Below are 25004 nucleotides of genomic sequence, written 5' to 3'. Positions count from 1 at the left end.
CCATCAATCAAGATGAGAAAGTCTACAGGAGGGTGGTGTGGGTTGACTGGTAGGTTGATGAGGGAAAGATTGGAAGTATGATTTTTGAATGTGTTGAGTTTGAAATGTCTCTTGGATATACAGTTGGAGAAGACCATCTTATAACTATGCCTATCAAATAATAAGTGTTCAACATCAGCGACAACAATGAAAGTTTGTTAAAAAATTAACTGGGAGATTTCCCTCGTGGTGCAATGGTTATGAATCTGCCTGCCAGTGCAGGGGACACAAGTTCGAGCCCTGGTCTGGGAAGATCCTGCATGCCGCAGAGCAACTAATCCCGTGTGCCACAGCTACTGAGCCTGTGCTCTAGAGCCGGTGAGCCACAACTACTGAGTCTGCATGCCACAACTACTGAAGCCCGCGCGCCTAGAGCCCGTGCTCCGCAACAAGAGAAGCCACTGCAATGAGAAGCCCGCGCACCACAAGGAAGAGTAGCCCCCGCTCACCGCAACTAGAGAAAGCCTGCGTGCATCAACGAAGACCCAACACAGCCAAAAAATAAATAAATTCATTTAAAAAAATTAACTGGATTCTGTGTGAATGGCACTGGAGACCCTGAGGCTCTAATATTCCATTCTTTGCCTTCAGTATGGCAGCAAGTCTATTGTGGCTTGTAGATTTCAAAGTCCTTTTTTTAGTATTTCAAAACTTGTTTTCACATTTCTTAACTTTCCCCATAAGCATCCTACTGAATCATTTTACTTAAAAAATTAGGAAGTAGTATGAAATGTATACTATTCCTTTGTTAGAAATTCTACCAAATCAGGGAAAAATGACTTTTCTTGAAACCTAGTTAATTTGAGGGATTTTCATGAATTCTAACTCTTTTATATGGATCAATAATTCTGTAGAACTAGGCAGATATAAATACCTACACACATACAAACGTACATTCACACTATATGCCAAGAAGCTTTTGGGTACCGTACATTTAAATTTCTTCTCATGAGCTAGAAGGTGTTAAGTCAAGCATATCTTAAGAATACTCAGTGTTCTAGTATACGCAGAAAGCTCTGTACTTCCAAGACAGAAGTCAGGTCTTTGCTTGTAGGCTTTAATAGAAAAAAAACACAAATCATTTGACTTGCTTTCCTGAGTTGTGTTGATGCTTGGGCAATGTCTTCTTGGGCAATGACTGGGTCTCCCCTGACGACTGCTGAGCTTGTGCAGATCAAATAGTCGAAGAGGGCAACAGGTAAACCCTTATTCTTTCCCTTAGCTTCAGGAACCATGTCTGGTTGCCAAGTTCATGAAGTTTTGGTTACTACTTTGAGTTTCTGTATACCAGAGGCAACAAATTGGTCACGACCACTTCTCCTGTTAACTTAGTGCCAGTTATGTGGGAAATACACAGTAAACATTAATTCACTCCTTTTCCCTCTTAATTCTGCTTGGTGTTATATTTTGGTATACTTTCATAGAGTTTATTATGTGAAGGCAGAAGAGATAATTGGATGAAAATGTTTGTAATAGTGTTATAGTTTCCAGCCCTTGGAAAGTTAATATGCTAGTAAATAAATTTCTTAACTGAGGATTTCTAAATTCTACTTCTGACTCTGTAAATTTTTAGAGAAATTATTTAATTTCTCTGTGCCTCAGCCTTTTCATCTATATTTGATTTATTCTTCATCTACAGATATATACAGAAAATATGGACTTCCTGGCAATACAGTGGTTAAGACTTCGCCTTCTAATGCAGGGGGTGCCGGTTCGATCCCTGGTTGGGGAGCTAAGATCCCACATGTCTGTGGCCAAAAAACCAAAACATGAAACAGAAGCAATATTGTAACAAATTCAATAAAGAGTTTAAAATGGTCCACATCAAAAAAATCTTAAAAAAGAGAAAGAAAAGAAATAATGTGTAAATTTTTTAGAGCTTAAGAGATTTTGGAGATTAACTAGTCAAACCCCTTATTTTTCAGATAAAGAAACCAGTGTGTTCATAGAAGTGAGATGTCTTTCCCATGGCAAGAAAGAGCTCAAGATTTTTGACTGTTACATGCTTTGTGCAGCAGCACACAACATATGAAGTATTAGGTGGTTTTACTAGACCAGCTGAAGAAGGGGGGCTATAGTTAAGTGGACTCTTTAGTGTAGTTTTGCATGCAATGGATTTTTTCCCTCTTGGCCATATGTCTGTACCTGCTGGGCATAAAGCTGTTTATTAGTCTTAAGCCAAGTTTATGGAACACTGAATTGCTTAGCTGTTAATTCTTGGTTTTCCAGGCAAAAAGTGACTATATAATGTATATAATTTTATCAGCCTTACTCTTGAATAAATTACATATATAGTTATGGCAGAAAAACCAAGAGAAAAATCTAGAGTTAAAAGTCGATCTTCATTAGAAGTTTTGATTTTATTTATTTTCAAAATATTTTTCATTTATATTATTGCCTAGGAGATATTGCTGAGTAGGCTTTTCTAAACTACAGTAGAATGCATGGGTCAAAGTTTTACACAGCTGAGTATACCTAGAGTTGAATATTAGTATTAGAAGGGTAGCCTCTTGAAGTACATTTTAATTCAGTGGAATATAAATGATAATTATAGAAACAACTAGATTTTTTAGGTAATAGTTGAAGAAGTATATTAATCTCTCCTTGGAGATTGATTTGTTAGTTGCAGTGTTAGCTTTTTCTGATTTTTATTTGAAAATAGTATAATAATGCTGAAGAAATTTAAAAATAGTAGGTCACTGAATTAGCTATTATGATGGTAATGCTGTGGAACAATGCTGGAATGTTTGATGGCTTACGAAAACAAACATTTAGGTTTTTTGTTTTGTTTTTTAAAAATAAATTTATTTATTTATTTATTTTTGGCTGTGTTGGATCTCCGTTTCTGTGCGAGGGCTTTCTCCAGCTGCGGCGAGCGGGGGCCACTCTTCATTGCGGTGCACGGGCCTCTCACTGTTGCGGCCTCTCCCGTTGCGGAGCACAGGCTCCAGACGCGCAGGCTCAGTAGTTGTGGCTCACGGGCCTAGCCGCTCTGCGGCATGTGGGATCTTCCCGGACCGAGGCACGAACCCGCGTCCCCAAACATTTAGTTTTAACCTCATGGTTCTGTGGCTCTGGGAGGGAGACTCTTCCAGCTGTAGATTGGATCCAGGTCTTTTTCTCATGTTGCATTTTGGGGTCATTGGCTTCCTGGTACATGTTCTTCTCATGATAGTTGGCAGAAACTCAGGAGACCAAGCCAAAAAACTCAAGTATGTTTGAAGTCCTGCTCAAATTTTGTTTATTGATATTCATTGACCAAAGCAGATTACATGGCTAAGCCCAAACTTATTTGGGCAGGGAAATATTTTGCTTCACTTACTCTAACTGGAGATATTACCAAGTAAACATGGCAAGAGGAGTAAATGTACAATTCTGTAATAGGGAGGAAGTAAAAAATTGGTAACAGTAATCTGATCTACTACAGACACCCACACATCTCACCTTCCTAATATAAATTCTTAAATAAAAAATTTTTCCTGTATTGCAGTCTGTTTTTATGACATAGGAATATTATGTAGCAATAATCATAATGTGCCTTCCATTTTAAATTCTTTTTTGTCCTATGATGGCTTCCTATTTTGGTTATAAAACGTTTTTCTATTGCCTTTTAAACCATGCTTTGACTGTAAGTACTTGTATTATCCTTTTATTTTCTATAATTATTTCAAGTAAGTGTTTTATCTACTTTTTTTTCTTTCTTTCATCACATTCACTGTACTGTTTATCTTGGAAATTATTGTCAGCTTTTCAGATTCTCTTGTCTTCTTCACGTAGATTTCTGTTTTCACAAATACTATATGAAACCATATGGCCATCTGCAACCTATTAAAATATATCTTGTGTCTCTTTTTGCTAACATATAATTATGTTAGGACTTATTAGGCTTCACATGACAGAAACACAATTTAAGCATGCTTATTCAAAAAGAATTTATAGAACGGGATATGGGTTAATCGGTCTAGTTTGGATTCAGTGCCCACCTTTGGATCTGTTTAGCCAAAGGGTTGAGGTTTCTTTAAAAGCCATGTGATTTGAATAGAGAGAAAGCATATTCTCAGAAAAAAAGGTTTGGAGAGTATTGCTGGACAAATAGAAACAGGTATCCACTAAAGTGAGCTAATAAGGTCCTTCTGTGCCTTCAATCGGGGCAGGGACACACTTGCAGATATACATACATATTGGTGTGGCTCTTGCCTGAGAACTAGAATAGTGGATGGACTGTTTAGTAAAAAGAGGTCATGGTAGTTTTTTTCTAGGACTGACTCAATTCTTCAAAGCACAGAAGAATTATGGTTGGTAAATGATGTTTTAAATTATTCATGTCTGTTTTCTTTTTGTAAATTAAGCATATTTCCTGTTTCCACTTTTGTAATGGGCCTACTATAGTCATTCTAATTTCCATGCCCTGGTTATCCTCCCAGCTTATCCAATTTTGACTCACACTCATATTTTCAGTTTTCTATTTTAGTTTGAGTCACTTGAAAATGAATAGGTACAAGCACATAATCTAAAAGCAAGGAGTAGGCTAACCACATTCGGCACAGAAAGAAATTGGACCATGTATACAACGATTTTATAGTTTTGAATGTGTTTGGTTATTTTAGGAAGAAGATAGCTTCCAGTTAGACTTTGCTGAATGTTGTTATACTGTTTCTTGTACATGTGAAAATTGTAGTTTTAGGCCTCCAAGTGAGGTGTTAATTTAGATATCATATTGTTCCTTTGACAAAAATGACATGGCATTGAATTAAGAAATAAAAGCTATTTTAATAGAATTAGTACAATTACTATAGGTGTGGGGGATAAGTGTGTGTTTAAGTGATTTAAGTCAGTTAATTTATTGAGTTCCTTTGGGTTTGGAGCAGGGGAGAAGGAAGATGGATAGAAGAAACATTTATCAGATTTTCTGTAGCACTGCTTAGTTTTCTTATTCTCATATACTGTTAAAATGCCGTAAAAATAAAAATGTTTATGCCTAGACTCTAGTTCCCAGTATTGGTGTTTTTTTTTCTTCTTCTGTGCCTGAAGAAACATAAAAATCCTTTGTCAGATTTTACATTATAAATTTTGGGTTATGATAGGGCAGACTTTGAACAAAATGCTTTTAAAAGCAGCTTTGCTTTTGTGCACTGCTCTGTTTTACATGCTGAGTTGAAATGGATGTATTTATTAGTCTTGAGTTCACAGAACAGTGAGCTCCATGTTATTTAAAAGACTCCTGCAAATTTTCCAACTGCTGCTTCTTTTGATTTGACGTAATAGCAGATCCCCATATATAAAGAGAAGGTAACATTTTGCTTAGCATTCTGCTGCAAAATCGTAGACTTAGGTTATATTTTGAATTGACATGTTGGAATGGAATTCTTCTACACATCACATAGAATGAGAATCTTAAGATTAAGTGCCTTTAGAATCCATTCAGTACAACTTCCTACCCGATGCAGGAGTCCAGCCTGCTATGTCCAAAATAATTGACTTGTTTATTAAACAGATATTTATTGAGCCCATACTGTGTGTAGGCACTGTGCTGGGGATGTGTTGGTGAATAAAATAAAAATAGACATGGTCCCTGTTCTTGTGTAGATAGTTTAGCTTATAGTTGAGTGCTCAGTCTGTTTATTCAGCCTCAGCAAGTTATTTTTTGAATCTAAGTACTCAAATTGGAAAGAATCGACATCTTAGCAATATTGAGTTTTCCAATCTGTGAATGTTGAGTATCTCTCCATCTCTTTAGATCTTCTTTAATTTCTTTCATTAGTGTTTTGTAGGTTTCTACTTACAAATAGATCCTATAGATATTTTGTTAGATTTTTACATAAGTATTTCATTTTTTGGTGTTATTGTAAATGCTGTTGCTTTTTAAAAAACTAAAAATTCCCGTTTATTGTTTGTATGTGGGGAAGAGATTGACTTTTGTGTATTGCCCTTGTATCCTGTGACTTTTCTGTACTCACTTATTCTAAGGTTTTTTTTTGGTAGATTCTTTGGGATTTTCTGCATAGATAATTATGTAATCTGTGAATAAAGACAGTTTTATTTCTTCCTTTTCAATCTTTATAACTTTTATTTCTTATGATATTGAATCACAGGTGAGAGAGGGGCATCATTGCGTGGTTCCCAGTCTTCAGGGAAAGTGTCCAGTCTCTTTAGTCTCTCACAATTAAGTATAATGTTATCTATAGGTTTTTTTGTAGATACTTTGTACCAAGTTGAGGAAGTTCCATCAATTGCTAGTTTACTGAGAGTTTTTATAATGAATGGGTGTTGCATTTTATCAAATGCATTTTCTGCATCAATTGACATGATCATGATTTTACTTTAGCTTATTGATGTTTGATTACATTGATTAATTTTTGAGTCAGTCTTGCATCCCTGGGGTATAATTCTTTTTATACATTGTTGGAGATGATTTTATAATATTTTGTCTATAGTTTTCTTGTAATCTGGTTTTGGTATTAGGGTAATGCTGGCCTCATAGAATGAGTTAGGAAGTATTTCCTCTCCTGTTTTCTGGAAGAGATTACGGAGAATTGATACTATTTCTTCCTTAAATGTTTGGTGGAATTAACCAGTGAAGCCATCAGTGTCTGGTGCTTTCTTTTTTGGAAGCTTATTAATTATTGTTGGTTAAATTTATTTAAAAGTATAGAGCTATTCAGGTTATCTATTTTTCCTGGTGTGAAGTTTGGTACTTTATGTCTTTCAAGGGACTCGTCCCGTTCATCTAAGTCACCAAATTTGTGGGCATAGAATTGCTTGTAGTATCTTTATTATCCTGTTAATGTCCAGGGGATTGGTAGTGATGACCTTCTTTCATTTTTTATATTGGTAATTTGTGTATTCTCTTTTTCTTGTTTAGCCTGGCTAGACTATTTATCAATTTTATTTATCTTTTTAAAGAACTGTCTTTTGGTTTTGATTTTTAAATTTTTTTGTATTGTTTTCTTGTTTCAATTTCATTGATTTCTGTTATATTTTTTATTTCTTTTAATCTGCTCTCTCTCTCTTTTTTTAGTTTCCTAAGGCTCCTAAGGAAGCATAAGTTTTTTTTATAATTTTAGGTGTTTTTTTCTTTCCTAGTATATGCATTCAATGCAACAGATTTCTAAGTACTGCTTTCACTGCATCCCACAACCTTTGATAAACTGTATTTTCATTTTTGTTTAGTTCAAAGTATTTTAAAATTTCTCTTGAGTCATCTTCTTTGACTCATGGTTATTTAGAAGTGTGTCATTTAATTTCCAAATATTTGGGAATTTCCAAGCTATCTGTTACAGATTTCTAGCTTAATTCTATTATGGTTTGACAATATTTATATGGGTTTAATTTTTAAAAATTTGCCAAGGTATGTTTTATGGCCCAGAATATGGTCTCCCTTGGTAAATGTTCTCTGTGAGAAAGTATATTCTTTTCTTGTTAGATTAGTATTTTGTAAATGTCAATTAGATCAAGTCGACTGATAGTGCTATTCAGGTCATCTATATCTTTGTTAATTTTCTGCCTGCTTGATCTGTGAGTCTCAGATAGGGGTGTTGAAGTCTCCAAGTATAATAGTAGATTTGTCTGTTTTTCCTTTCAGTTCTGTCAGTTTTTGCCTCAAGTACTTTAATTCTCTGTTCTTAAGTGCATACTCATTTCAGTTTCTTGTGTTTTCTTGGATAATTGGCCCTCTTATTATTATATAATACCCCTGTTTATCTCTGATAATCTTTCTAGTTCTGAAGTCTGCTTTGTCTAAAATCAATATAGTTATTCCAGCTTTCTCTTTTTTTTGAATGTTAGAAATTTCTTTATTATTACTTATTATTAAGTACCAACTAAATATGCAAAAAATTTGAAGCCACCCTTCCACTACCCACTCTCCCCTCTCACACCCAAATTCCACACTTAGCTTCCAGCAATTTGTCAAAATTATCATTTAAGTGTTTCTTCCAGTTTATGGCTCCAGCAGCTTCTGCTGCAGGCAAACAGATCTCAGTTGCTGTCTCTCTCTTGCTTGCCCCCCCAGTTTGGAATGGCAGTTTGTCCTGTGACCTCAGTTCTCTGATGGATCCAAGAAAAGCTATTGATTTTCAGTTTGTCCAACCTTTTCTTGTTATAGGGAAGGGAGTGATGACTTCCAGGCTCTTTAGCTGATACCAGAAGTTGAATTATTTGTCCTTTTTATTACTGACTTGTAAGAGTTCCTCATATAATCTGGATACTAGACCCTTATCAGATATATGACTTGCAAATATTTTCTCATCCTGTGGATTTTATTTTTACTTTCTTCATGGTATCATTTTCAGCACATTTTAAATTTTGACGTAGTCCAGTTTAACTGTTTTTTTCTTTTGCCACTTGTGCTTTTGATGTCATATCAGAAACCATTCTTAACCCAAGGACATGAAGATTTACTCCTCTGTTTTCTTCTAACAGTTTTATAGTTTTAGTTCTTATATTTAGGTCTGTGATCCATTTTGAATTAAGTTTTGTGTATGGTGTGAGGTTGGGGTCCAACTTCATTCTTTTGCGTGTGGATATCTAATTGTCCCAACACCATTTATTGAAAAGACTATTCTTTCCCTATTTAAATCTTATTACTTGCCTGTGGAAATATTTTAAAGTATTGACTTTGCATTCTCAGATTTTGTGTTTGTGTGCAAATTTGATAAGCATGTCATCTCTATATTGAGGTTCAAAGCAGTCTTCAGTCCAATAAAGTAGCATTAGGTAAACTTCTAAAAGTATCCATAAGGCCCTTCAAGGCAGAGTTTTTATGGTTGTAGTGAGAGCTGTCTTAATTTTGAGTGGAATGAGATGTGGTGAGCTGTGTTCTGGAGAGGTCACAAAATTACATATGGTAAACTAATAGTTTTCTTGTTAGCATGGCAGAATATCTGACATTCACTTGGGCTAAAGAAAACCTCTGTTATAAATGGACATCTTATTTGAATTGAGCAACCATTAGTATTCATTCACATGCTAATTCAGAATTAACTATTAGTGTAAATATCACTTATCTAAGAAGAATGCTTTGGCAGAAGAGACAGCTAAGTTTTGAAGGAGGAGAGGTGTGGGGGAAGTTCAGTATGCAAAGTGATGTTCTATTGATACCAACCCTGGATCTCAAGAACAGATGAGGAGACTTTAAGAGACAGTATAATGTAGTGCTTTAGAGCATGTACTCTGAAGTCAGACTACCTAGTTCGAATACTGGCTCCACATTTGGTAGTTGTGAGATCTTTAGCCTGATTGGGGCTTTTAACATTTTTTTCAACACATTTATTAAATATCTACTATGTACTAGACACTAAAGTAGGAATGGGGTATTCCCTGGTGAACAAAACAGAGTTGGGATTGGGGAGGGAGTATATTTAGATAGCCTTAACATCAGGGGTGGCCTCAGGCTTCTCTGCCTTTCCTGTCTGTATTTCATCTCATACTAACTATAGTTGACCTTTGAACAACATGGGTTTGAACTGTCTGGGTCTGCTTATACACAGATTTTTTTCAATAAATACTGCAATACTACACAATCTGTGGTTGGTTGAAGCCACAGATGAGGAATCAAGGATATAGAGGGCCAGCTATGGTACTTGAGCATCTGTGGATTTTAGTGTCTGTGGTGGTTCCTAGAACCAATTCTCCATGGATACTGAGGGACAACTGTATTCTTACCCCCATACTCATTATTATGTAGCTGTTATGCCCTCCTTTCTGTTCCTCGGTAAGCCTTTTCTTACATCTTGGCTTTTGTATTTGCTGTTTCTTCTACTTGAAGTTCTTTCTCCGTAGTTCTTTCCATGGTTTGCTTATTCTTATTAAATCCAAATGTCAACTGAATCCATATTGCCCCCTGCCCCTTCTCATCATCTTTTCCAGTACTTATTCCAGTATGTGATCCTAGTTAATTTTCTTCTGTATTATTTATCACATCCATAAGAATGTTAGTTCTAAGAAGGCTGGGCCTACGTTCATCTCACTAATCATTTAGTCTCCAGTTCCCATTACAGTTTCTGTCACATAGTAGGGACTCATTAAATATTTGTTGAGTGGATGAAGCAAAGCTGATACCTGTAGGAGTCAGCCATATGAAGGTAGGAGATAAGAGCTAAGACCCTAAAGTGGGAAAAAACTTTCTATGACTAAAGAGCTGTAATGATAAAGTGACAGAGGCAAGGGTGTGTCAGGCCTTTAAGTCCTGGCAAGGAGTTTGGATTTTATTTGAATTTTAGTGAAAACATTTTAGTCTGGAGTTTTAATGTAATCCATCTTACTTTCCGAAAGATTTCTTTGGCTGTTCTGTGAAGAGTAGATTAGGGAGAAGACTGGAGGTAGGAGATGGGTTAGGAGACTTTTATAGTAGATGAGATCATAGCTTGGATTAGGTTGGTAAAATGGATGTGGAGAAAGATGGGGATAGATGCGGGATTTATTTTGGAAGTGGGGCTGACATGACTTGGTAATGAGAGGAATGAAGAAGTGGAGATGCATCAAGGATGATAACCAGATTTTTTGTTTGAGCAACTTGGTGGAAGGTGGTGTTCTTTACTGAAATGGGAAATCTGAATAAGGAACAGCTTTGGAGGGGACATTAGGAATTCCATGTGGGTCACATTTTAAGATACTGATAAAAATTCCACATGGAAATATCAAATAAAGAGTTGGATTCCAAATCAGGAGTTTAGAGGAGACATTTGGGTTAGGATAGAAATTTGGGAGACTTTCAGCATATAGATGCTATTTAAATCCATGGCAATGAGAGATATTACTTAGAGTGTGTGGCAAGGAATCAGAAAAAAAAGCTCGGGACTTGAACTTGGGGAATTTCCAACATTTAGAGGTCACGTAGAGGAGTGGCAACTGAAAAAGATTTGGAGAAGGATTGGCCACAGAAAGAACACCTGGAATGTGTGATGTCTTGGCAATCAAGGATTCGTGGGGCAGCCTGAAGGGTAAAAACATGGCTTCTAACACATACTGCATTTTCAGAAACATATAATATGCAAAATGAGAAAAACCTTTAGAGGACAGATGAATGTGCTTGAAGGGTTTTAAAAAGGAAGGATGTTTACATGCCTAACAAATAAATGAAGGCTAGCTAATTACACCGGCCTTGGAGTTTGCAGTAATTATTCTTTGTTTTGATATTATTAGAAACTGATTTTTGATAATGTTAGGAAGTAATTTTTTAAAGTGTAACTTGAAGGGGGAAGTTATTATTTATTTATTTTTTCCTGAGAATAATGGTGTTACTGTCACCTAATGGCAAAATGAGATATTGCAGCCATATTTATATGAGGCAGTGAACAAAATAACCTAATTAGAAAGAGAAAAAGAACATTTCTGGGGGAATTTTTGGCATGGAGCAGACTTACCATGGTTACAAGGTCCTGCGTTCTTTAGCACTGGTCTACTTGTCCTACCTCTCTGTCACATTACCCCTTTGGTCACTGAGCAGATTGTTTAATATACGGTTCCTTTTTATCTTCCAGGTTTCAGCTCAAATATTTCCCTTTCACAGAGTCCTTTCCTACCACCTTACTTAAAGTTGTCCGTGTATTCCTTATAGCTACTCTTTGTTACATAAGGCTGTTGTATTTTCTTCATAGCCTGAGAATGATTTGGGATTACCTTACTTGCTTGTTTCCTCACTAGACGTAAGCTCCACGAGAGGAGGCAACTTGTTTGCCTTATTCGCTCATGTAACCGCAGTTGTGAGTATAGTGACTGTTATATAGTGTACATGTTCAGTTAAAATTAGTTGTGTGAATATTTGAATTTCTGGAAGTGATAGAGAATGTTGAGTTTCTATGGTGTAAAGTAGAGATCTATCCAGAAAACAGAATCACACTGTATTTGATTACTGCTGCATGAATGCAATGTGAAAGCTTTGCTCCCCTCACCTCCCCTGCTTTTTTTGCCTCCTGTAGATAAGTGGCTACATGTCTGGAAAAGAGATACATGGCTTAGGGTGTTGAATTCTATGTTAATCAGTCAACTTAAGTGACACAGAAAAAATATTTTAAGGTACAGTACTTAGTCTTGAGGAGATAAGTTTTTGCAGACATTTAGGTTTAGTTATAAAGTAATTTCAGTGAATGTATTTTTGTTTGTGTATGAATTTGTAGATACTTCTAGTTTATTTATTATTTATTTTTCTATTTATTAAAAAGAACAAAAAGTATTTCTAGGAGAAAAATGTAGAGCGCCAAATAGTAGTAAATCCTTTTAGTTGAGATATGGGCAGGTTTGTGTTGTTTTTCAGGGAACAACATGGTTCTTTTAGCCCGGAAACTCAGGGTACATTTCCATTATGTGGCCCAGCCCAAGAAGGTAGCCTCCCTAGTTTTGAGATAATTATCTAGCTAGCAGAATTCTTCCTTGCATGAACCAATTTTAAAGGCCAAAGATTGATCAGGTACTTAATAGTTCATGTTTTTATTCACTAATTTTTGTTCTTACTCCTTGTGATTTTGACCAGGTGGATGTGGGAAGAGAGGTTTGCAGCACTGAAATGGAGGTCAGAGCTTCATTACAGAAGATTAGTGGGTCATCGGATTCTGTGACTACACTGAACAGTGAAGAATTTGTTTTGGTTCCTCAGCATGCAGATGATACTTCTACAAAAGATGATGAAAAACCTGAACTGAAGGTATTTTTCCCTTTTCTACAAATGATATTATTTTAAATTATTATTGTTATTTTTAACTAGGTGAAACTTACCTCAGGAGATATATAAAATCCAAAGGTTTTTCTTGAGTACTGACCTCGAGAATAGAATCAGTGTTTGATTTATCCAGAGGCTAATTATTTGGTTTGTGTATTTTTAAAGTTTTTGCGTTCGGTTTTTTATCTTTTACTTTAGAATTCAGAAAGAAGGACTAGGAGGGAAAAAAGAAGAGAAAGGATAATTGGCAAGTTAGACAATGGTTACATCTTACATAAATTTAATTTATCTGGATATTTTTGTCTCTCTTACTGCTGCTGGGTTTTAAAAATTAATTATATAAGTATGTAGTTATGTATTATTTTCACTTGAGAGACTTTTCTTTATGATTTTTATGTTTTAAGTCAGCTGGTAACATTCAAGTATGTGATTTAACACTTGTCTGAATATTTTTGAAGTATATGTTTTGTAATTTTAGCAGTTGAGTTTTTATTTGGATGTGGTCCTTTTTCTTTTTCATTTTTATGTTGCCTTTCCTAACTCAAAAAAAAGAAAAAAGAACCAAACAAACTCAGGTATACATGTATGGAAATTGCATAACCACTCTCTAGAAATAGGAAGAGAGAAATTAGCCAAAAATGCTGTATATTATTTATGACTTTTATTTAATATTAATTATATCAAAGGTATGTTAGTATGTTAATCTAATAAAATATCAATCTAATAAAATTTTATAAAAATTAGATTATTAAGTACTCATTTTACGTTATGTTGAGGATATATATTTTTATAATTTTGTTAATCAATGAGTTTCTTTAAATTTATTCAAATATCTGTATTTAAATAAACAGCTATTTAAATTCATTTAACTCTGTATTTTCATATTAATGTGTTTAAGGCATTTATTTACTTAGGCTTTGTGTCTCACTTGCTTTTAAGAAAAAGATGAGTCAACTTAAGTGTAAGGAAATTAGCAATACTCCTTGACGGCTCAAGCAGAATTTGTAAAGGAGTCAGAAATGTTTATGCTATGATAGCAAAAAATATGACCTTTTAAATGGTATCAATGCTACATATTATCTATTTAAATGTATCCATTTTCCTCTTGAAAACACATCAATTTAGGATTACCCAGTTTTTAGAATACGTTTCTAAAAAAGTAAAAGAAAAAAATAAGAAAAGAAAATATCTGTAAATAAGATCTTCGATCAGATAGAGTTGGAAACTGGGTGGTATGTTTCTGAAGAATCCTTTTCTGATACTAATAATCCTCTAATTTAGTTGAGTTTATAACTCAGGATTTTGTATGTATCTAATGAAATTAGGTACAGCTGTATAAATTCTTGGTATTCAGTAACTATATTTAAATTTAAATATTTAGATTGTTTAAATTTCTTCTAGAAATGAAATATTTTCATTAAGTTCCAGAACCATGTTATGATTGAAATGAATTGTCTTGCTTTGTCTGTAGATAGTTTCTAATGGTGATGAACAACTGGAAAAAGCCATGGAAGAGATTTTGAGAGATTCTGAGAAAGGGCAAAGCAGCCTTCTTGTTGATTGTCCGAGTTCCAGTGAGATTTCAGACCATTCATTTGGAGATGTTTCAGCCAGCCAAATAAATAAGCCGTCTCTTCAATTAATTTTGGATCCGTCGAATACAGGTACTGTATTGAACTCTTAGAAACTATAATAGAAATGGGATAAAGTGATAATGAAAATTTTAAGATGAATACTAGAAAATTTTATTAGCTTCATTTTCTAAGATCAAGGCCAGCAGCTTTTCAGTTCCCACTTTGGTTCTTATGTTTCTGTTTGTATCTCCACCTGTAAAATCAGTCTCAATGTTCTTTGAGAACTGGCTCTATGTCTGGGTATTCATTTTACCCCTAGTACTTGGCATATAGTAGGCCCTCAATAAATACTTATTGAACAAATGAATAAATTCTTGGGTATCAAAGAACAGTGTAATGGACACATTCTTTCATATAGTGTGACTTCTTACTCAGTTTGACTACAGTTATTTCAAATTACAATTTGTGAAAATTCTAAGTAAAATAGCATATCAACTCCATCAGTGTAATAATACTGTAAAAGTATTTATTACAGTGTAATAAATAATATGTACGTGCATGAATGAGTAGGATTTATAGTAGGAATACCAGCTGGTAAGTCAAAATGGTTTTGGATGCAAGAAAAGCCAAACCAAACCCAACCCAACCCCTACTTCAGCTGGTTTAAACACTGGAGGTGTGGTTTGATCTGGGCTCTGGTAGTATTTCTTTGTAAACTACTCAGCTTTGATCTTCTCCATGTCATCTTTCTCCTTAACTGGTTTCCTTTGTGGTCACAAAGTAGGTAGCTGCAGAAATTGATAAGTTAGGCTAGGTGATTTGTTCATGTCTGGTGGCCGAGAGAAAGGCTCTGATCTTTTACCCATTGAACAAAAGTTGTGAGTTTTACTCTGATTGGACCAACTGAACCATTTTCTAGTAGTCAGGGGAGTGATAAGAACCGATATGTGTAAGCCTTGGTTATATTCAAACTCCTCAATAAGTCATTCTGACAGAGGAGATGAGATCATCCTGATTGATTTAAGGCACTCATGGTCCTTTTCTGAATGTTCGTATAGGGTAAGTGTAGATATAGGCCAAAGTGCTACACAGTGGAAACACGGTAGCCCTACCTTACACTGTACCCCAAATTTATTCCTAGTGAATCAAATATTTAAATGGGAAAAATGAACCTTTAAGAAGAAAATAATGAGAATATTTTTGTGATTGTCAGGGTAGGAAAAGCCAAATCATAAAGGAAAAGCTACTTGCATTTTAATACATAAAAGCTTAAATCTGAAGGAGAAAAGTACCATAATAAATATGGCTAAATGAAGCTCAGAGAAGATATTTGCCATGTGTTGGGGGTCCCCAAAAGTGCCCCTAGTTTAATGATTCATTATAAAGACTCATAGGTTTCAGTGTATATTCATATTCATGGCTAGATTTAAGTTCAAGGGGACTTTATATGTGTGTGTGTGTGTGTGTGTGTGTGTGTACACACAAGATTGGAAATAAGCCTTACAAAATATTAATTTTTGTAGTTCTTGATTGAGGGAACATGAGAGATTATATTTTTCATTGTGCTTTTCTTTATCTTTTGAATTTCTTAAATCCCTAGCCTTCCCCCAAACCCAAAGCATACTGACATCAACATTCCTGTAGTTATCTTTTTGGTTAATAGATTAATCAAAAGAAAGAAATACCTTTATCTTCTCATGTATTGATAGCTCTGATGGGTTGATGGAATCAGTTGTCCTTTGCAATGGCCTAGATAATATTCTTATTTCTGAGCATATTTGATAGGGACCATGTATAATGTACTTTTGTGTTTTCAACACCCATTATATTAAATACATTAAAAAAAATGTATCTTTCCCTGAAGATCTCAGTGGATAAGAATTTCCTTTGCTTTACAAGTAAGTTTTTAAAAAGCATTCTTTTCTAGTTATATATTGTTTCTTTTCATTTTCAATGAAAAGACATATGTTTTGTGTTCTCCCCAAAATTAATATATTGAAATCCTAGCCCCCAAGGTGATGGTATTAGGACATCGGGCCTTTGGGAGGCGATTAGGTCATGAGGGCAAAGCCCTCATAATTGGGATTATGTCCTTCGAAAACAGACTCCAGAGAGCTAGCTTGTGCCTTCTGCAGTGTGAGGACATAGTGAAAAGATGCCTAGAAAGTGAGCTCTCATGAGACACCAAATCTGCCAGAGCCTCAGCCTTGGACTTCCTAGCATCCAGAGCTGTGAGAAATAAATGTCTGTTGTTTATAAGCCACCCATGTGGTATTTTGTTACATAGCAGCCTGAAAGAACTATGACAAGACATTTCAGCTGCCTCTTCATAGTTGCAGTTTTTGTTAACAGAATTGTTGTGGTCGATTAAAATGACACATAACTTCAAAGGTAAGGAACTATCTGGAAAGTATCTAGATTTAAATGGACTAAAGTGAATATTAAAGATATGTAATTTGCCAATGATAAAATCAGATAGATAAGGACTTTTGTTTAAACATCATGATAACTCGTTGGTTTTTGTCATCTGGTGATCGTATGTCCTGGCTACTTGGATTCACCTCTACAGGGAATCTGCTAATTTACTGTAATGTACTAAAATACTGTGTGGATACATAGATGAGTCTTCTCTCTCATGCTCTTTGTTATTCTTTGCATCTTTCTGCTAAGGAAGGGATGATAGAATTGAAAAGTATGACTTGAATAGGACTGAATTTATATTTAGGAGGATATGAATTTCTTACATCGATGTGTGATTTTACGAGATCTAAAAGTGTTGCCTTGCTAAAAATATTTTGCTATTTGCCTGCTTAACTTCAGATTTCCACTAGTCCTGAGTTTTGTCTACATGAAGGCTGCAGTTATGATACATTTAGTTGTGGATGAGATAGGATCTAGGTGGTACCCAGAGATGATGTGTGTTTGCCATTAATTGGTTGCTAAAAGGACCACTACTAGCTCTAAAAAATTTCATTTATTTACTGATTAATTCATTTGGCATATATTGAGTGTCTAGTCTTTTAGACACTTGTTATAAGTGCTGGGAATAAAAAGAGGATAGAACAGTTCCTTCCCTTGAAGAGCTGGTACTCTATAATTAAGGGCAGAATAAACTTCATTTTGATTTTAATTCATTCTATTTTAGACCTTTCATAGAGGCTAAGACATGATATCTGGAGTTCAGACCTAGATTTGAATCCAGGCTCTGTCTGCGTCTTGGGCAAGTTATTCAGCTTCTCTGATGATCAGTTATCTCATCTGTAAAATAGAGATAAAATAGAACCCGTTTCATAGGGATTTAGAAGTTTAAATGATACCATCCATATAAAGTATTTTGTAAAATGCCTGGCACAAAGTAAGTACCAAATAAAATGTTTGTCATCATCAATAGTTTTGGAAATCTTGAACCTCAGAATAAAATTACATACAGTTTTAGGTCAAAGCCCAGTAATTATAACATATCACTTAAAATGGGCATGGGGGGGGACTTCCCTGGTGGTCCAGTGGTTAAGACTCCGTGCTTCCACTGCAGGGGGGGCACGGTTTGATCCCTGGTCAGGGAACCAAGGTCCCGCATAGCGTGTGGCTCAGCCAAAAAAAAAAAAAAAAAGCAAAGGGCATGGGGCAGGGTGTAGGCCCTTTACCTCCATTGACATACCTAACCCCTGGATTTCTATGGAGCAATGTTCTTTGAATAAAGATGTTGTCCTGCTGTCTTCTCTTCTCTACCGTTTCTGATGAGAAATCTGCAGTCATTTGAATCACTTATTCTTCCCTTATCTGTAACATGCTGTTTGTCTACTTTCGATATTTTTTTCAATATTTTTGTTTTCCAGCAGTTTGATTATATGGGTGTGGTTTCCTTTGAATTTATCTTTGTTGGTGTCCACGGAGATTCTTGAATCTGTAAATTTATATCTTTTATGAAATTTAGGAAGTTTTCAGGCATTTTTTAGAAAATTTTTTTGTGGGTAGTCTTTTTTCTTTTCCCGTGACTCAGACAACAGAACTATTAGATGTTTTCATATTGTCCTGCAATTCCTAAGGCTCTTTTCATTGTTTTCCAATCTTTTTTTTTTCTCCCTTCTTTAGCTTAGAAAATTTCTGTTGATCTGTATTCCAGTTTACTGGCTCACTATTCTGTTATCTCCTTTCTTTTGAGCCCATCCAGTGAATTTTTAATTTTAGATATTCTATTTTTCTGGTCTTAAATTTACCTTTTATATTTTCTGTTCTTCCGCTGCGGATTTTAATATTTTCACTCATTCCAGGTTTGTTCACCTTTATGTCATAGATCATGGTTATAATACCAATTTTAAAGTCTTTGATAATTCCAGCAACTGCATCATTTTGGGATTGGTATCTGTTGATTGCTTTTCCCTTGACAATTTGTCACCTTTTTCTATTTTTGTTTTTTGTTTTTGTTTTTTTTGTTAGTTGAGTAACTGAATTGTTTTCCAGACTTTCTGAAACTTACGTTTTGAGATTCTGTTTCCAGAAAAAATCCTCTGAAGAATGTTGATTTTGTTTTATTTTAGCAGGCAGTCCACTTGGTTACATCCAGACTGCAAGTTCTCTCTTGCTTTCTGGTTCCAAAGTCAGTCAATTCCAAAACCTTTGCTATGCTTCTTTGATCTGTTCCACACACGTATAGCATGGTGGTGAACCCAAGACTTGTGTTAGTTTATACACAAAATTAGGGGATTACCTTCTCCAACTCTCCTCCTCAGGATTTCCCCCATACTCTCTGGCTTCTTGGGGCCCATTTTCCTTCTTCTCTTGCGTAGAAAGACAGGTTTCTCACTTCAGGACAGAGTGGTGAGAGAAAAGAAAGAAAAAAAATAGCAGAGGTTTCCTTTTCCTTTTTGAACCACAAGAGCCAAGCCCCTTTGTTTGGGTGTTCTAACCACTGAGAGGTTCCTTTTCTTCGAGTTGCATATGCTATGGCACTCCATCCTTTCCCGCCAGCCCCACTTCCCACATAGTGGTGCAGCTCCGACACTGGGGCTGGCCTTGTGGTAGAACTGGGAGAGAAAAAAGAGAGAGAGAAAAAAAATAAGTTATAATTCCCCAAACGTTCTCTGGTTTACAGGGACTCTTTTTTCCTGTCCTTTGGCCAGAAAAATTGGATTTTGAGTTCTCACGTTTTGTTGCTCACTGCACAGTTCTGCAACTTGGGCTGCCCTTAGGTCAAATGTGGGATATAAAGGATGAAAAAATGTAAAAGGGAATTCAATACTATACTGGTAGTTCTTCAAGTTTTGACCTCTCTCCAATCTGTCTGTTGTTATTTGCTTTTTAAAAAAAAACAATCCTGGGCTTCCCTGGTGGCGCAGTGGTTAAGAATCTGCCTGCCAATGCAGGGGACACGGGTTCGAGCCCTGGTCCTGGAAGATCCCACATGCCGCAGAGCAACTAAGCCCGTGCACCACAACTACTGAGCCTGTGCTCTAGAGCCCGTGAGCCACAGCTACTGAGTCTGCGAGCCACAACTGCTGAAGCCCACACGCCTAGAGCCTGTGCTCCGCAACAAGAGAAGCCACCGCCATGAGAAGCCAGTGCACCACAATGAAGAGTAGCCCCCACTCGCTGCAGCTAGAGAAAACCTGCGCACAGCAACAAAGACCCAATGCAGCCAAAAATAAATAAAATAAAATAAATTAAAAAAAATTAAAAACAACAACAACAACAAAAACAATCCTAAGGTAGTTACTTTTTATATTCTCCCTAGTGTTTTCAGTTAATACATAGAAGCTATAGCAGACTTGTTACTTCAGTTTGACTGGTTCAGTTTGAGGATCTTCAGTTCTGCTAGTTTTTGCTTCAAGTATTTTGAAGCTCTGGTATTAGGGGCATAGCCACTTTTTAAATTATGTTTTCCTTATAAATTGACCCTTTTATCATTGTGAAATGTCTCTTTTTCTCCTGTTACTATTTGTTGTTTTTAAGTCTGATTTTTCTGATATTAATATAGCCATTCTGATTTTCTTATAATTAGTGTTTGCATGGTATATCTATTTATTTCCTCCCTCCCTCCTTCCCTCCCTCTCTTTCTTTCATCTTTTTTTTGGCATTTTATTTTACTTAGTCATTTATTTTTATAAATAAATAAATTAATTTTTTGGCTGTGTTGGGTCTTCGTTGCTGCACGCAGACTTTCTCTAGTTGCAGCGAGCAGGGGCTACTCTTCGTTTTGGTGCACTGGCTTCTCGTGGCAGTGGCTTCTCTTGTTTTGGAGCACAGGCTCTAGGCCTGTGGGGTTCAGTAGTTGTGGCATGCAGGCTCAGTAGTTGTAGCTTGTGGACGCTAGAGCACAGGCTCAGTAGTTGTGGTGCACAGGCTTAGTTGCTCCATGGCATGTGGGATCTTCCCAGACCAGGGCTTGGACCCGTGTCCCCTGCATTGGCAGGCAGATTCTTAACCACTGTGCCACCAGGGAAGTCCCTCTTTCTTTCATCTTTATGGAAGATCTTGGTGGCTGCAGTGTGGAGAATAAATTGGAGGAAAGAAAGACTGGAGGTTACTGCTGTAGTAATTTGGGTAATGACTATGGGGCCAAAGAAAAGTGGGATGGATTCAAGAGTTACTCAAGGCATGAATAGTTGAGTGGACATCTAATGAATTCAATTTTGGACATACTGATTAATAAGATTTCCAAATGGGGATGACCAGCAGTCTGTTGTATTTTAAAGAAATTAAACAGCAAGGAAAAAGTCATTCCCTCATACTTATAACTTTTGGTGCTCTTCAGTTTCCCTCTAGTATCATTTTCCTTTATCCCAAGGATCTTCTTTAATATTCTTGTTTTCTTATGCAAATTAGAAGTAGTTGTTATATCCACCCAGGGAATATTTCATTTCAGATCTTGCATTTTTTAGCTCTAGAATTTCTTTTGGTTCTTTTTTTTCTGTCTTCCATTTTTCTCCTTCTTTTGTTAGGTGTTTTTCTTTAATTCCTCTATCATATTTATAATAGTTATTTTAACGGTTTTGTCTACAGTAATTTTGTCATCTGTCTTTTTTGGATCCATTTATGTATTGTTTTTGTATTTGGGGTATACAGAGTTTCATGAATCTGTGAGCTACACAGATTTTGTAAAACATTTATTTCTTCAGAAAGCTTTTTCCCCACCCTTTCCTCTTTTGTAGGATTCCAGTTACACATACGTTAGACCATTTGAACTACTTGATCTACCGTGTTCATCAGTCACCAAAGCATAGTTTTTCAATAGAAAAAAAGTGGTGAAGGGTGCATGATTTAGTATAGTATTTGGGAGCTGGAGTGGGGAGGTTGGGGATGGCTTTTGTGAATTATTTATTAATATCCTGAAAGTGTAATCCTGGTAATGAGAATTAGAGCATGCCACCAGGATCTAGTTTGGGTGAGACAGGCTGCTTAATTTTGTACAGCATGGATGTGGGTAGTAGGAAGAGTTGGAGACTAGCTGAATGTGGGTTTTTAGGTGGGGATGGGGAGAGTGGCAGAGGGGAAGCTTTATACTACCTGATATATGCAGATATATACTCTCTAACCACAGTTGGGACTTTGCTACATGCATGCTGTGCTTAGAATTAAAGTGGATTTTTTTTTTTTTTAAAGAATTGGGGGAAGCAATCATAGGATAATTTATCAAAATAATTATTTTGAGGAAAAATTTTTCATTGAAATACTTACATAGTTTGTAGAAGCCAGCAAGCTAGGAAGGAGAAAAATAAGGAGCTTGACTTTTGTTGGTATTAGTATGAGATGGAACATTTTAACACTGTTTACTTTTGCTGAGGAATTTAGGCTGATTAATAAATTTGGTGCTATGCAGGATCTTTACCAGAGACACTTTTAACTGATTTTAGTTTTGTTTAATTCTCATTAGTTTTAGGATAATTCACACTGTCTTTAGTGTAGTCTTTTCTCTTTATTGTTTTATATCATTTGAACTCCGTATTTTTTATTTTTTAAAATACAAAGCTTAAAATTTTTTTTTGTTTTCCTCTAAAGAAGTTATAGCTAAGTAAGATAATACTTTGAGAGATCTGAAGTACAAAATGGCCAATTCCAGAACTCTAAGTTAAGATGTAGGATAAACATTAAAAGAAATGAAAACACAGGGAGACCTAAATTTTATTTGCAATTTTTCATTTGTTTTTGGGCAATAGGTGAAATTATACTGTGAAGTTTTATATTAACTTTTGAGTGTTTCTTTTTTTTTTTTCTTCAGAAATTTCTACACCCAGACCATCTTCTCCAAGTGGAATACCTGAAGAAGATAGTGTTTTATTTAACAAACTGACCTACTTAGGATGTATGAAGGTTTCTTCCCCACGTAATGAAGTGGAGGCTTTACGGGCAATGGCAACTATGAAATCTTCCAGTCAGCACCCCTTTCCTGTTACTCTGTATGTGCCAAATGTTCCGGAGGGTTCTGTGAGGTAAGCTCTAATCCTTTATTACCCCCTTAGACATGTGTGAAGTTTTTTTGGGTAGTGGTGATGATATTTTATCATAAGTGAGGCCTTGGACTTACTCTGAATTTACTTTTACTCTGTAGCCATGCAAAGTAAACATGTTTAGGTTTAGACTGTATTCCTTATTTGCCAGGGGCATTTGTAAAATTTGCTTAGAATACTATAAATGCAACTATAACTGTAAAAATACCTATGATTTGTGTTTCACCTTGTCACGTAACAGTGGTTCAAAAAACTAGAGTGATCCCTTGATTTCAAGCTCTTTACGTCAGACTGGAAAGAAGCAAAATGGCTTTTTCTCACATGCTTCACTAGGAATAATATTTAATGTCATCTGAACCTTGAATTTCTTTAAATGTAAATCAGATAACTGTTATTTTCCTACATTCAGCCCTCCGGTAGCCTCCAATCACACTTGTGATTATATTTGAAATTCTTACCATGTCTGGCCCTGATGATCTGCTTTGACCTGATCTTCTGCCCTTCTCCCCTCTCTTCCCTCCCTCCTTTGCTCTCTCACTTCTTTCACTACATTTACTTCATTCATTCATTCACTTCATTCATTTGCTACATTCCAGTCATAGTAGCCTCTTTGCTGTTTCTCAGACGCAGTCATGAATCCTGCCACAGGGCCTATCAGTCAGGATTCCTACCTCAGGGCTTTTGTATAGTCTCTTTACTTTGCCTAAACAAGCTTTCCTTGGTTTTCCAGTGGCTTTTTCACTTCTCTCCGGTTTCACCTCAAGAAACCTTTTTATCAAAAGAAGCCTTCTTTTTCTTCCTCCCTGTTTTTCTTAACAGGGTTTATTTTTTAGATCACATTTAGGTGCACAGCAAAATTGAGCACAAAGTACAGAGATTTCCCATCTTCCAGATGGGCACCCCCCCCACCTCCCCCAAACACACCTCTCACCATCAACATCCTCTTCCACGTGGTACATTTGTTACAATTTTTAATTTATTTTTAAATTATTTATTTATTTATTTATTTTCGGCTGCGTTGGGTCTTAGTTGTGGCACACGGGATCTTTCGTTGCGGCGTGGGGGCTCTTTGTTGTGGCGCGCGGGCTCTCTAGTTGTGGTGCACGGACTCCAGAGTGCGTGGGCTTTGTAGTTGCAGCGCGCTGGCTTAGTTGCCCTGCGGCATGTGGGATCTTAGTTCCTGGACCAGGGATCGAACCCATGTCCCCTGCATTGGAAGGTGGATTCTTAACCACTGGACCACCAGGGAAGTCCCCACATTTGTTACAGTTGATGAACCTACATTGACATAATTTTCCAAAGTCCATAGTTTACCTTAGGGTTCACTCTTGGTGTTGTACATTCTATGGGTTTGGACAAATATATAATGACATGTATGCACCATTAGAGTATCATACAGAGTACTTTCACTGTTCGAAAATTCCTGCCTTCTGCCTGATCATCTGTCCCTCCCTGCAACCGCTGGCAACCACTGATCTTTTTCTGTCTCCGTAGTTTTGCCTTTTCCAGTAAATTATATAGTTGGAATCATGTAATAAGTAGCCCTTTCAGATTGGCTTCTTCTACTTAATAATAGGCATTTAAGGTTCCTTCATGTCTTTTTGTGGCTTGATAGCTCATTTCTTTTTAGTGCTGAATAATATGCTATTGTCTGGGTGTACCACAGTTTATTTTTCCATTTGCCTATGGAAGGACATTCTGATTGCATCCAAGTTTTGGCGATTATGAATAAAGCTTCTGTAAGCATCTGTGTGTGGGGTTTTGTGTAGACGTAAGTTTTTAACTCATTTGAATAAACACCAAGGAGTGTAATTGCTAGATCATATAGTATGGGTATATTTAGTTTTGTAAGAAACTGCCAGATTGTCAAAAGAAGCCTCCTTTGATCATATCGTAACTATCCCTCTTTCTTTTTACTGGGCCTTTTTTCCTTCATAGAACTTTTCTTTGACTTGATATTATATATTTATTTGCTTATTTGTTTATTGTCTATCTTCCTCACTAGAATATAAGTTCCATGGGGGCAGGTTATTGGTATTTTTTCCTGCTACAGCTTCTGTCTGATAGTACTGTCTACAGCAGTATCAGTCCATAGCAGGTTTTTAGTAAATATTTGCTGAATGAACAAATAAATGAACCAGGTCTGGGAAATTAGGTTGAATGTGTCTTGAACCTATACTATTCTCTGAAGATTGTTTTAATCTTTTCCAAACCCTTTTCTGATTTGCCTCATTCTCTGAAGTTTAGAATGTGAGAAAAGTTCTAAGTACCAAACTAATAGCAATATAAATT

At 36.0% G+C, this 25004-nt stretch overlaps 2 protein-coding genes across 10 annotated transcripts in view; both read left to right on the top strand.

The window, feature by feature from the left end:
• DARS2 (aspartyl-tRNA synthetase 2, mitochondrial) overlaps nt 1-5460 on the top strand; it is a 354382-nt gene extending 348922 nt beyond the window's left edge. The window contains exon 14 of the transcript XR_014242979.1: nt 5445-5460. The gene's annotated coding sequence lies outside the window, so the exon portion shown is untranslated. The remainder of the gene's footprint in view (nt 1-5444) is intronic.
• Nucleotides 1-25004, top strand: part of RABGAP1L (RAB GTPase activating protein 1 like) — a 789965-nt gene that overhangs the window by 165387 nt on the left and 599574 nt on the right. For all 9 annotated transcript variants that reach the window (XM_082379555.1, XM_082379554.1, XM_082379553.1 and 6 more), the window contains 3 exons: nt 12509-12679; nt 14166-14358; nt 22484-22694. In XM_082379555.1, the coding sequence (XP_082235681.1) occupies nt 12509-12679; nt 14166-14358; nt 22484-22694 (575 nt within the window). The remainder of the gene's footprint in view (nt 1-12508; nt 12680-14165; nt 14359-22483; nt 22695-25004) is intronic.

Source organism: Balaenoptera borealis (genome assembly GCF_965194805.1).
Source record: "Balaenoptera borealis genome assembly, chromosome: 1".
Lineage (NCBI taxonomy): Eukaryota > Metazoa > Chordata > Mammalia > Artiodactyla > Balaenopteridae > Balaenoptera > Balaenoptera borealis.
This window is presented reverse-complemented; position numbering and strand designations above follow the sequence as displayed.